This window comes from Branchiostoma belcheri, unplaced genomic scaffold (assembly GCF_001625305.1).
Source record: "Branchiostoma belcheri isolate BF01 breed outbred unplaced genomic scaffold, Haploidv18h27 scaffold226, whole genome shotgun sequence".
NCBI classification, from domain to species: Eukaryota; Metazoa; Chordata; class Leptocardii; order Amphioxiformes; family Branchiostomatidae; genus Branchiostoma; species Branchiostoma belcheri.
The window spans coordinates 68,505-82,082 of NW_017803780.1; the positions used below are offsets into that span (position 1 = coordinate 68,505).

A 13,578-nucleotide genomic window follows, 5' to 3' on the forward strand; every position below is an offset into this window, starting at 1 on the left:
AAGGTCACAAATAGGCATAAAATTGGTGTGAAATTGTTTAGGTACAGTACCGGTACGGAGGGATTAGGTATTTTGGACCTGTACCTAATCAATTTTTCCGGTACAGTATCGGTACTGAGTATCGGTACACAGCTCTAGTTACATCCTATCTACAGGTCCTTTCTTGTACTTCTATTCAACATATTTGTATGTAACATATATATAGGGATAAAATGCCAAACATTTTCAAGCCAAGTGATTTTTAAAAAATGTTTTTAGCTCCAAATTTGTTGCTTGGGAAGGTTTTTAGGGGCAGGGAGGTTAATATTTTAGTAAAATTGTTTGTTGTGTCATGTACATGTAAGGTAATGCTAATCCGACAGTTTGTAGTCCAAATGAAACAAAAAAAATATTGACAAAAAGGGCTAAACTTTCTTGCCAACACTGAGTAAACTGAGATATTCCCAAATTTTCGGCGGCCGATAATTTGGGTAAGTCCCAATTTACTCAGTGTTGGCAAGAAAGTTTAGCCCTTTTTGTCAAAATGAAGTATACCAACACAGATGAACTTTCATGCTAAAAAATATTGTTTGTTTCCACCTAGAACCTAACCAGGATGCTGCACTCCCGTCAGCTGGGTCTGAAGCTGATCGCCAACGTGACGTACGGCTACACCTCCGCCAGTTTCTCTGGCCGCATGGCCTGCATCGAGATTGCAGACAGCATCGTCAGGAAGGCCAGAGAGACTCTGGAACGGGCCATCCGATTGGTCAACGACACGCCCAAGTGGGGGGCACGGGTGGTGTATGGCGACACTGACAGGTCAGTGAGGTCATTTACGTATGATTTATTCAAACACTGCAAGGGATGGAGAATTCTTCAACCTTCTGTATCAGAAATAGACAAGTAATGTACTTAGTCCTTGTACTAATGTTATTCCAGATGGTGACATAACATCAATGGCCCAATTTATGGGCAATCTTCAGGCCTAGGCACAAGCCTCAGCTGTCAAAACTCTGCACAAAAAAGAACCCAACATGCTTATCAAGTAGAGTAGAGACTAGAGTTAACCAACACTTGTGCTGGACTCAGAATTTGAGTTGTAGCAAAGCTGAATTGCACTTCTAACTTCTTGACATGCTTCACCTCTGTTGAAGCAGTAGAAGTAATGATTTACAAGATGACACTGCTCTTTTTATGTGTTGTATTGTGTACACTCAGTAAAACTGTCTTGTGCCGTTCCACACAGCATGTTCGTCCTCCTGAAGGGAGCCTCCAAAGATAGTGCCTTCCAGATCGGCCAGGAGATCGCGGAGACCGTCACGGCCGCCAACCCCCAGCCCGTGAAGCTGAAGTTTGAGAAGGTTTACCTGCCGTGCGTGCTGCAGACCAAGAAGCGATACGTGGGCTACATGTACGAGACGCCGGACCAGAGGGAGCCCGAGTTTGATGCCAAGGGGATTGAAACAGTCAGGAGGGATGGTTGTCCAGCCGCTTCCAAGGTCAGACATACTGTTGGTGTATGGAATAATGCTGGATAAACACAACCCAAACCTAACCTACAAGACTTTTAAAATTAGCTGCTATGTAACAGTTCCTCAAAGAAAAAGTGATTCCTTAATATCTAAGATAAGAATCTGAGGGATTCCATTCTTCACTTCAGAAGCCCTTAAGCTAGTTGCATGTTGTAAATGGGAGTGCTTAAAGCATGAACTTTAGGCATCAAACCTCTGCATGTGAAAGGACAAACTTGTCAAGAAGTGACCTGGTGTACTTGGCTATAAAAGTGAGCCATAGCAAAGCCAAATTGTCTATCAAAAAGCATAATATTTTGTCCTAAGTATTATGCTTTGAGTTTGACAGGAGTAGAAAGACTGTTCCTGTACATGTATCTAACATCATTGCTATGTTGATGTTTACAGATCCTGGAGTGTTCCTTGAAGACCCTGTTCACGTCCAAGGACGTGTCCCAGGTGAGGCGTTATGTGGAGAGACAGTGTACCAAGCTGTTGGAGGGGCGAGCCAGCATGCAGGACTGTATCATCGCTAAGGAGTACCGAGGCATGGCGTACTACAGGCCTACAGCATGTGTTCCCGCACTGGAGATCACTAGGTGGGGAGACTTAGTACTTACCAGAGTATGGATGCACAAAGCACATTTAGCATTTAGTTTTCTTGATATATTTCCAGGGTACTTGCCACACAAGGCCTAAGGTTAAGAAACTTTTACTTATCCAATTTTAACATCATTTTCCACCTTAACTGGGGGTTATACATGCTTGCATCAAGTACAAGTCTTTTTCGAAGCAAGCTGTAATAGTTATTGTAGATGCAAGAGAGGTGCAAGAGATCATTCTGTTGACAAGAAGTTTATGAATCCATGCTTAGTGGATAGTTCATTTGAGACGTTCTAGATGCAGACACAGGAATAGACATTGTAGATTTTGCATTGACTATTGCATCATTCCAGGAGATTCCAACATTGTATCATTCACATCATTGCTTATCTAATGGCCTATTTTATGTACAATCGTATGCAAATTCATGTAGAATGAATTTGTAGACTCAGATAGACCGATTTTCCAGACGCCTGTTGTCGAGCGACCGTCGCGCGGAGCCGCGGGTTGGTGAGCGCGTGCCGTACGTGATCGTGTACGGGAGCCCGGGCCTGCCCCTGATCCAGCTGGTCAGGCAGCCCCACGAGGTGCTTACCGATCCCAACCTTCGGCTCAACGCCACCTACTACATCAACAAACAGATCCTGCCTGCACTGAACAGGGTCTTCTCACTCATCGGGGTGGATGTCTTCAGCTGGTGAGATGGGCATTTTGTGTATTTTTATAGTTGGAAACTCACCTAAAGTATGTACAGTACTTTCTGGCAAGATTTGGTAGTAGAGGGATCATCCTTCAAAGGCTATACCATTCTTCTGTTGTGGGCTTGAATTTGCACATTGCTTACAGATTATGATAATTGTATACTTAAAGATTTGAATACATTCTAAAGCAGTGGTTCTAAAGGAATGGTTCTGTATATTACCTTTTACAGGTACAGGGATTTGCCGAGGACCAATCGCTTTGCAGCACCCGCACGGCTTCTGCCAGATTCCAGAAAGGTTGGTGTTTGGCACAAATTTTATGTCTAGCATTGGGCTTTTCAAAAAGTAGTAAGACGTAACACGGTTTGGAATTTCACAGTTATATAGGGTTTGATCACAGAAACAGTTTACATATTTGTATATGTACAATGTAATTAAATTGAATACAATTTATATGCTTGTGAATATGATTTCTTGTATTTTTCAAAACATAATTCAGCTCCTCTTCTGTTGTAATCTGGCATGCTTACCAACATTTTAGATACATTGTACCTGCAAGTTCATATCAACATTTTACTAGATATCTGCAACATACCTTTATTAACAGCCATATCGTATATGTAATAATTGATACTGACAGTGCACCATGTGTTGTGTACAGGGTACAATCTCCCAGTTCTTCCAGACTGTGAACTGCCCTGTGTGCAACGGGCCGGCCCAACAGGGTATCTGTACCCAGTGTCAGGGTGATCCACAACAGGTCGCCATAACACTCAACTGCCAAATACGGGCATGGGAACGGGCATATCAGCATCTTCTACAGGTTAGTGATGAAATCATTTTTTATATCAGTAATATAGTAACCTGGTGTCCATCCTTTTCTAGCTTTAGTCACTCCTAAACCATTGGCATTTGCGTAAAATGAAATGACTATTCTGTCCACGGAAATAGTACATTTTGGAATGGTTGATAGTCACCAGAAAATGCTTTGAACCACTCGTGGCATTGCTTGCCACTAAAGACGCTTTGGGCTATTTCATTTTTTGGCTTGAAGAATTAAGTATGATAGGTATATCTTTGTATTTTACTCCAGGTGTGTCAGAGCTGTACTGGGTCTCCTGGGCAGCCAAGCTGCATCTCTCTGGACTGTCCAGTACTGTACAAGTACGTGAAAGCCAGGAATGACGTGGAAAGAGCGCCATACTTCCGTGAACTCCTAGACAAGACCCTTGACGGGTAGCACTTGTGGGAAGAAACCTTCGATGATTACAACCCCAGCTTGGTTCTGTTGCACTTCAAGACTTATCAAGTGAACAACTCTTAACCATGTCTTCATTGTGGGTCACAGTGTGATACATTGCCACGACAATGCACATGAGGCTCATGCATGCTGTGTCTGATCTATGTTGTCATGCCAGTGTCTAGCATGTATTCTGCATTACCCAGAGTTATCCATTTTTCAAGCATGCATCCCCCAAAATGGCCAGTGATTTCAATGATGTAGTGCTTCTGCAATATTTGATGTGGTCTGACTTTGAGGCATGGTCCACTTCAGTATTGTAATCTGGGAAAAAAAATCTCTTCCAACTTGTTGCAATGATACTTAAGGCAGTCACAAAATTACTAGTACAGAGCTTAAGGCTATGCGTAAATCCTGTTTCTTTTTTTTTTTTAAGTCCTGTAACCGCATCATCATGGCCAGTAAAATAATTTTGTGTCACAGACAGTTGCAATGCACAAGCCGTGTGTCAAAATGAAATGCAATCAGGATGCTAGAAGAGTGGCTGAGGGTTTAGCGTCCAGACTATGCCATAGAATTGTAGGAGACATTTGGTGAACAATTTCGAATACCGTTCTTTCTTATGTACATCTCTCCTTAAGGAAAGCTTCCTCCTCTCATGTCGGAGTCACTGTCTGGCTACTTCTGCTTGGGTCCTCCTCACAAGTTGTACTTTCCCTTCCTGTGATAGGATGTGCCTTACAGCTCCTTTCTCTCGCATTTCTCTCAACATTCACTTGTACTTACGTGCAGTATTTAAATGGCACTTGTGCCGTACAATACTGCGATTGCCAACCTTTCGATTACTTAGTGTTTAGGGTGTCCTAGGACTATGGTGACTAGGCATTGCAAAACTAGTCCACCAGTTACATAGATTTTCATTAGTTCTTCATAGTTGACTGTGTAAAAATGTATATTACCCCCAATTCGGGGCACTATCAATGTTGCAGCAAACAAGTAGGAGTGTTCAAAGTTGTGTTCTAGCAACAGCTTTCATGACAACCTATCAATGTACTTCAACTACTGTACCTAGAAGTGGTCAACATTTTGAAGTCAATGTTATTGTTACTTTATGGCTATGGTACTGTATTTAGTAATTGTGTAGTGAAAAGACAAAACATGTTAGTAAAGTGAAACTGTTTTTATGAAGCACTTTCGATGGAACCCCTGTTAAATGTTATACTGTAAGAAGAAAGTACCAAAGGGCTATTTTTGTACTAAATTATTGTGGGGTCAGAAGACCGTGATTTAAACGTAAACAGTAGGATGTTTTGGCATGTATGAGATGGCCAGTCTGTGTCAAATGTGTACAGTGATTTTGTAAAGGTGCTTTTGAACATTTTTATATGCTGTCAGAACAAAGATTTTCTTTATCTTGAAGCCTCCTTCTTCATGTTTTTGTTGACCCTTGCCTTGTAAACACACATTCACGACAATCATAAATGAATGAATTAGGCTGAAGTGAGTACCATTTTACATACCAAAAACTGTTGGCATTAGGCTCTTTATCAAGTACTGCTAATCTTATCTTACTAGTTGACTATATAAAACACAAGAAATGCTACCTTAAAACAGGTAGGTTGTACGACGGATACGTCGTAGTAGTAGCTCACACATGTAACTTAAGTCACAAGGTGCATATGTGTACATCTCACACTTGCAAAGTGGAAACAGGTACTGGAAAAGTCACAAGGTACATCATACACTGACTCACGCGGTGTATCTGATGAATCATGCTCTATAACTTGTATACAAAACCAAGGAGGGTAAAAAAAAACTCCTTGATATAACACACAGTGTACTCGGGCCCCTTGCTGACTCTGATGGGTCATGATAAGTTAATATAGCAGCCGCAGTAATGTTTGGCCCTACTAGTACATTTGTTGTAGTACTTCACTTCTACAGCTCCGCCACCTTGCGACAAGCAGCAGTATGAAACTTCACGGAAGCAGAATTATAGCTTACTTGTAGTAAGCCCTGATGGGCGCAGTTCACAAGCTGCCGAAACACTGACATGGTAGTGCTTTTCAATCGACCTGAGAAAGGTACATCAAGGACATGGGTACATGCGCCAAACTACGTATTCGCGACGTCGTGTTTGAAGTCGTCTTTCATTTTCTTGAAGAGTTCAGGTTGGCAGATGACATCGATGGCCGTCATGGCGAGCACCTTAGCCTGGGTCAAGGTGTAGGGCTGGGCCTCTGGAGCGCCTGGAGAAACAAACGTACGAGGTTAGGCCAATAAGTAGTTGCTCAAGCAACTGGATATGATTTTGAAAACGTCAGACGTTTCGTCAGTGACTGGTACGAGGTTAGAATCAAGACAAAGGAAAATTGGGGCTTAAAGAGAGAGAGAGAAGTTTAACTGAGGTAGGAAGGGAAAGAGGGAGATCATGTATGTAATACATATACATGTACCTCAGATTGAAAACTAAATGTGATTCCCCCAAAAAACTGCTGCATTATTTGTCAAGATTTTGGCGCTGGTGACGATGACAGATTAAAGCTGAGTGAGTCAAGCTTTGGGCTAATATTACTGACATCATAGAACCTTATACTAGATATTCCTCTCACCAAGGACATTATGTAGAGAATTACCTGCGACTTTGGTGAAGAGTGCGGAATGTGTAGCAGCAGTATCTCCGATGGAGAACTCGGGATGGATACTTGGCACGACGTGGGAGACGTTGCCCATGTCGGTAGACCCTGAGAACATCTCCCCGGCACAAATCTTCTGGTCGGTGCAGAAGTCCATTCCAAACTCTCGCGAGTTCTCCTCGTAACGGGTGATGAGGGTGTCGTTCTGCAGGACGTTCAGATAGTGCTCTGGGCCTTTGTCGAACTTGTATTCCAGCTGTGAAATATAGTTTTGAAACATAGTCAGGCAGCAACATAAACAGCTGACTGAAGAGAGCATTGGCTCTACTATGTACAATAGCATATTGACATATCGACGATATTTTGAAAATTAAGAAAAAAAGTTAAGTCATCGTTGATATTTGCGGTATATGGATACTGAAATATCAAAAGTTTTACATTAAGTCAAAACTTCACATCCTCTTCGTAGACCTCTCTAATGCTCGCCCAAAACAGCACATGGCCAAGTTTTGGTGCTTTCTACCTGCATATGCGGTATTCTAATTTGGTATTGACTTTTCAAAAGCTCAAATGACACCTTTGAGGAAACAATGTGGTGGGGTGTAACATGGTAAATGGATACTAAATGATTTGGGATCCATAAAATTTGGGAGCCGTAAACTACAATGCGCCGCGACTGCATGAGCGCACTCGGAACTTTGAGGTGGCTTATTTTTACTCTCCAAGCAGAGGTTGGGTTTGGGGTTATTTATGGCGTGTTTTTAGACTTTTTCTTATCGGGGTTTCTTTTTTGCACTGGAATTTTTCTTTCACCCAACCCAACCCAACCCAGCCCAGGGGTGAGTGCCCACAGAGGTTGGGTTGGCCATGGGTGAAAGAAAAATAAATTATTAAAAAAGTGGCCAAAAATAACCCAAAACCTAAACCTGACGGAGGGGAGCAAGGGGCCAGTACCTGGCCTGGGCACTTAGGCAGGTAGGCAAACCTCTGCTTGGAGAGTAGCTTATTTTAGCGGCTACCCACCTTGCACCCTGTCGCGACGGCTGCCGCCTGGAAACACGCGACCACCTGTTCCTCCAGCAGGGCCAGGTCCGATCGCAAGGGGGCGCGCAACATGAACTCCAGCTTCGTCTCGGTTGGAATGACGTCAGGATGGGTTCCGCCGTCCAGTATTATACCTGTATAAAGGACGGGACAGAGTTTTTATAAGGTCAGAAAGTAGCACAGTTGAGGCATCATCACTAGAAAGCTTTAAACAACTCCTGCAATTAAATGTGCAAAGATTGTGTGTAACAAGTCGTTCGGTGTGATATACTAGTAGCTATAGCTGCCGCCGATGCGAAGCTGATGTGTTACGCCGAAGGGTGGTTATACTGGCTCTACCGATACAGATACAGACTGTATCGTGTATGCAACATTTGGAATCCTTACGGTTAAGACAGGGTTAGAACGTCCTTGGTTTAGAATAAGAACTATCGACACACATCTTCTGTAAAACCTACCGTGCACCTGGTGATGAGGTCTCATCTGCTGCCTGAGTACAGAGATGTTACTGTAACACAGGACGGCTGCGTCCAGGGCGTTAGTCCCCTGCCAGGTCTGGTAGGCGGGGTGGGAGGCCTCGCCTTTGTAAGTGACGCTAACACTGAAAACAAACGAAAGAAACGAGTAGTTAAAATTTAAGCATAGATTCCTTACTAGCTGAAATTGGACCTCTTTGTCTTAAATCTAACTATGTACAGAGCGTTTCGCATGTTTGACTTTTGACATACGCATTCTAATCTATCGCAACAACAAACTGGACATCTTAACTCGTGACGTGTCAAATCAGAAGGTACAACAAGTGGTACCTGACTCTCGCCAGACAGCGCCACCTGGCGATACTGCAGATATCTGGATGCGCCATCATGGCGAAATCGACGTCCTTGAAACAGCCCCGTTCGATGAGGATGTTCTTTCCGCCCCCTTGTTCCTCCGCAGGTGTTCCCAGCACGGTTACCTGCAGTTCACAAAATCTGCGTCACCACCAAACCTCTAGTCTCTCTACGTGTCTAGAATATTCATAAGTTGTATACGTATAAAGCGAGACCTTTGAACCCCCTGACCTTGGGCCTATTTTTGTAGCCGACATACCGTGTTTACTACAGAACTGGGGACTGGCACAGAAAAAGGACATCCAATACCAAGCCACTGAAGCATCACAGAGTATGTTTTGTTTTCGTGTACACATAGGGCACGTCGGAAATGCGCTGCAGATTTGTTTTGGTCGTGTTCTGTTTGTCGAACTTATTTGCATTCAGTGTTGTGGTTGCTTACATGTACTCAGGCGAGACCCTCTGAACCTTACGGATTTCTCACGTTACGGAATTCTTTTCAAGTTCAAAGCATCATTCAGCTAACGTTCTTTAATAAATAAACGTCGTCTATATTCTAAGAATTGGATATAGGTTGCATTTAGAGTTAAACGGTCCGTCACATATAAGACCACACTGTCTGAACACAAGGCTATTCACCAACCTTGACTGGTTGTTGGAAGTCTTGGATCACTTCTTTGATCGCGATCCCGGTCGCCACGCCCACCTCTGCGATCAGGTTGTGTCCGCAGCCATGTCCGATCCCAGGCAGGGCGTCATACTCACAGATCACACAGACGTGTAAGCCTCCCTCCTCCCCACACACCGCCCTGAAGGCCGTGTCCAACTTGTAGTGTCGGTCCACACGGAAGCCCTGCTTCTCCAAGAAGTCAGTCAAGACTTGGTGCGCGCGGTGCTCCTTGAAGGCGAGTTCGGGATTCTTCCAGATCTCCTGGCTGAGATCCCAGAGTTCTTTAGAGCGGGTCTGGATCGCGGCGCTGGATTTTTCCTTGATCTTGGGGACGTCCATCGTCGGCGGTCTGCGATCGACAGTGACCAAAGGTCGGAACGGACGGGGACCGTTCTGAAAACACGGAGAGTCAATGGTCATGTAGGGACTGTACATGTGCAGTGATACCGGTGATGCGGGCAAACGCGCTATGATTTTGAAACTTTGAACAGTGCATAAGAAAAGGTAAATCTTTTCGATCGAGTGGAGCCGGTTTGATTCTAACTCCATTGTTTGATTCAAGGGCGCTGGCCGCCTTTCACATGCCATGGTTTTGATTTGATTGATTTGTTTAGTTTAAAAGAATGAGAGTCGCGTTTTAAGATTGTATGCGTATATTTGTGTGGTACGGGGTACCCTGGGGGTACGGGGTACGAAAATTTGCATCACTGCATTTGCCATTTTGCCCATGTTGAACACTTGCATATTCAAGGCTCTACAAATCACTTACCATTGTACAGGTAACATCTGGCTTTTCCAGAGGAGGTTTCCCGTGGGATCCCCATGGGTTGTCATTCATCTGATAGTCGCCGATAGTCTCCATACTTTTATGATGTGCACTTTGCTACAAGGTATAGAATTATGTCTAGTTATTAGAATTTAAATCATGTAAGTTAGTCTGTAAGATTGTGTATAAAAAAATATACGTAACAAGACATCTGGGCACTACGGAAGTATTGGTTTGGGTGGCTGTGCCACGGTGGTGAGTCTGGGTGCCTGGCGAGCGAGTGTAAGATCCCTCTGTCACAAATGGGATGCCCCTAGGCTAGAGCTGTGGGTTTTTGTATCTGTAAGTGTTTTGCAGTTTTTATGTACCTGTAAATTATTAGTATATTCAAGAAGATATGGAGATACGGCTCAGTCTCACTGTTTCATGCATATGTTTTTAATAGCAATATTCACTTTGAGGCCGGCTCCTATGGAAAGGGTAGCCACAAGAAAGTGCGCACTACTAGTACTACTAGAGATAGACGCATACTAGTAGTTAGCCTATTTCCCTTTAAACTGTTGAAACCGTTCTGTTGTAAATAACACCTCAGGTTCTGTTCTACTTCATGTCGGTGACGCAAACCAACATAAAACAAACCACCAGCAAAGTTGAAAATAAAATTAGAAGATAAAATCTAGAATGTTAAATCTAACTCTAAAAGCTAGCCCTATAGTATAATGATTATCATACCTCCAATTTGTCAATACGTGTACAAGGAGACTCATTCCCTGGTCGCGCCATCTTGAATGTCGATGGAAACAAAGAAATGGCGCCCCCCCCCCGTCCATTTTTAACACTGACGTATATGCAAATTAGGTAATTAACAAGTTTCACACAAATCGTGCAGTGCTATTACTAAAAATGCCTTACAATCGCCTCGCCTGCTTTCATTGTCCCAACTACCGGGCTCATTATGTTCTGATGCGTTTTAGGATTCAGTATTTCGAATTTGGAAAGAAATGCCTTAATTAAGCTTTGGTCATTTCTGTACATGGTAAGTTCAGGCATGGAGTTGAGACCTCCTTGGTTCAGAATGGTCGAATTTTTGTCTTTCCGTCCCCTGCCGCCGGCTAGGAGGAAGTGGCAATAGAATGTTCTTCGGCGAGAAATTTACAATATTTCAATTATGAATGGAAGAAGAAATTCATGTCAACTCATACACTACACTACACTACACTACACTCACTACATTCACTACATTCTTTACAGGGGTGTGAAATCATCGTCTAAGGCCCCGGGCTATGCTATTTATGTGTTGTTTTAGTAGCTCTTCATTCCTGACTGGGTATTTGCTAAGACCATGCTAAGACAAATGTCGGCCTCATTCCCCTCCTGTGTAACACGATACACCACTCACCTCTACACAGGTACCAGCTGGCTGGTCCAAATGTGTTTTGCGGTGAGTTTTTGTTCCCCGCGGACTTTCGCTCCACAGGCGGCCGCCGACTTCCTGCATGACTATGAGATTTGTCCTTGCCTACACCTACAAGAAACAAAGGAACACACAAAAGAGTTACTTAATTCATTCTTAATTCTACAGAAGCTGTGAGACCCTCAGAGTCAGACCACAACACGTGTTTCTACAGCTGACATGGTTTGTCTGTAACATCCAAGCAGATATAAAGGACCGTCGCAGTGTTTAATGCCTGTTTTTGCAACATTTACCACGTCTGTCTGTCAGTGAACTTTTGCCGGGGGCAAGACAGTTTTCAAAATAGCAACCCGCTGGGGAAATGGGTGCAGCCTGGGTGTCATCTGCTTATGCTCCAATGGACTGAAGATCAGCGCCACTATAGAGATTAGAGATAGGCATAGGGAAAAATGTCACCAATGATTAATAAAATAACTCCCGACCTCTTTATCTGCTTTCTAGCGGGCGTTTCACCAGTTCAAATCACACTCCCAGAAACCAGGTGAGAATACACAAAAATAGATGGCCTTGGCCTGAACGAGGACATTGGGCTGTTCCAAACAATAACTGTGGAGGGGGGTGGAGTGGAAGAGGCTGGATTGGAGGGAGGGAGGGTAGGGATCTGAACGTCTGGATTGGAACTAGGAGTAGGTTAGCCTGATTAAATCGCTTTGCGATTGCCTGCCGGCCGCCCAACATCCAGTCGCCCGAGGGGCCACTAAAGCCGCGGACGGCAGAGTTCAACACAGACCAGAACTAGGGAGGGTTTGAGCAATTTTGGACGAGGAACTAGGGAGGGTTTGAGCAATTTTGGACGAGGAACTAGGGAGGGTTTCAGCAAAAACTGGATTGGAACTAGAGTGGGATCTAAAGTTAATTTTTGACCTCTTCCACCCCTCCATAAATATTTTTTTTTGGAACAGCCCATTTGGCCTGACAGAGCTGACATGTCTGACATAATTTTCTCCCTTCATGGCGCAGTTCTTACCTTAAATATTGTTGTCACTGCTCCTATACACTGGAATACGCCTTCTTGTCTGCGGATAAGTACTCAACATCTGGATGTGTAACCAGAGTAGAAGTATTAATCAAAAATGACCGACATCTCTAGAGGGCTTTCCCCAACAAAACGGCGACCGGTCCCACTGCTATGAGCGGACGACTGCTGGTCAGTGTTTACAAACAGACACTTATTGGGCCAGAACAGGTAAATTGTGTGGATGGCATCAACGCGCGTGTGCAGGAAATTTCGTTCGCCTGCCCTCCGGCGAAAGGTAGCAAAAAATGCCAGTGGACAAGTCGTAGGGTTAGCCTTGAGTGTACGCATTTCATAGACTCGGGGTCTGTAGTTGATGCCTTTCAGAGAGTTTCCTTGCTGTGGCCTTATTATATTGCGTCATATGGGCCAGCCGGTTCTAGCCGGTCACAACCAGTGCTCCATCGGGAATCCCCTGTTGAATTATTCTGTACGCAGCAAAACCCCAAAAGGATCAATATTTGGAAATTAGATTATTGAATGATGATCTCATATTAGTGACTAGCAATCCGATTATGCAATTGAACTACTTCTGAAATGGAGGATGGGATGGGGGGGGGGTAGTTACCTTATTATTATATTCTTATATAATAGATAAGTTCCCTAGCTTTGGACATTTAAATGAAGCAGAAAAATTCATATTTCTTATGAAACTTGACAAACCATGTATCAATAGTTCTATTTGCTCCTACATCTATAACTGCGTCAAGAAGCGAGAAGAAGTCGAACAATGTAAATAGTAGATCACATTAGTATGTATAGTTTAAGTATCATTGCTGTATCCTTTTTCCTTGTCTATTCATGACCGACAAACGTACAATAAAGGTCATTCATTCATTCATTCATTCATTCATTCGTAAGCTTTAATTCGAAAACTTACGACGAAGTCCTATTAAACCTGTTCCAGCGAACGCATTTCCAGCAAATCCTATATCTGCAAATACCATCCTGATCCCCACTTGAGCATTTCCTTTTGGCTTGAAAGAGTCACTCATGGGGTGCCGAAAATTACAAAGACATAGAAAGGTCATTTTATTCAAAGCAATTCGACGTGTATTATGTATATATACATGTCCATAAAGAATCCATTGATACATACTGCAAAT

General features: G+C 43.4%; 2 protein-coding genes and 1 long non-coding RNA gene across 3 annotated transcripts in view; 1 reads left to right on the top strand and 2 right to left on the bottom strand.

The window, feature by feature from the left end:
* Positions 1-5,451, top strand: part of LOC109470460 (DNA polymerase zeta catalytic subunit-like) — a 39,950-nt gene extending 34,499 nt beyond the window's left edge. The window contains exons 26-32 of the mRNA XM_019769411.1: positions 584-801; positions 1,229-1,481; positions 1,902-2,092; positions 2,566-2,793; positions 3,028-3,094; positions 3,459-3,620; positions 3,891-5,451. Of these exons, the coding sequence (XP_019624970.1) occupies positions 584-801; positions 1,229-1,481; positions 1,902-2,092; positions 2,566-2,793; positions 3,028-3,094; positions 3,459-3,620; positions 3,891-4,037 (1,266 nt within the window). The 3' untranslated portion in view covers positions 4,038-5,451. The remainder of the gene's footprint in view (positions 1-583; positions 802-1,228; positions 1,482-1,901; positions 2,093-2,565; positions 2,794-3,027; positions 3,095-3,458; positions 3,621-3,890) is intronic.
* A 127-nt stretch (positions 5,452-5,578) lies between these two features.
* Positions 5,579-9,606, bottom strand: LOC109470472 (peptidase M20 domain-containing protein 2-like). Its single transcript, XM_019769435.1, has 6 exons — positions 9,191-9,606; positions 8,524-8,672; positions 8,176-8,318; positions 7,697-7,851; positions 6,674-6,929; positions 5,579-6,286 (listed from the first exon to the last, which is right to left on the bottom strand). Exons 1-6 carry the CDS (start codon positions 9,554-9,556, stop codon positions 6,153-6,155), a joined length of 1,203 nt encoding a protein of 400 aa, XP_019624994.1. The 5' UTR covers positions 9,557-9,606; the 3' UTR covers positions 5,579-6,152.
* Positions 9,607-9,992: 386 nt separating this feature from the next.
* LOC109470475 lies at positions 9,993-12,704 on the bottom strand. Its single transcript, XR_002140261.1, has 3 exons — positions 12,425-12,704; positions 11,383-11,508; positions 9,993-10,100 (listed from the first exon to the last, which is right to left on the bottom strand). It is a non-coding gene; the product is annotated as an uncharacterized LOC109470475 (long non-coding RNA).
* Positions 12,705-13,578: the final 874 nt, after the last annotated feature.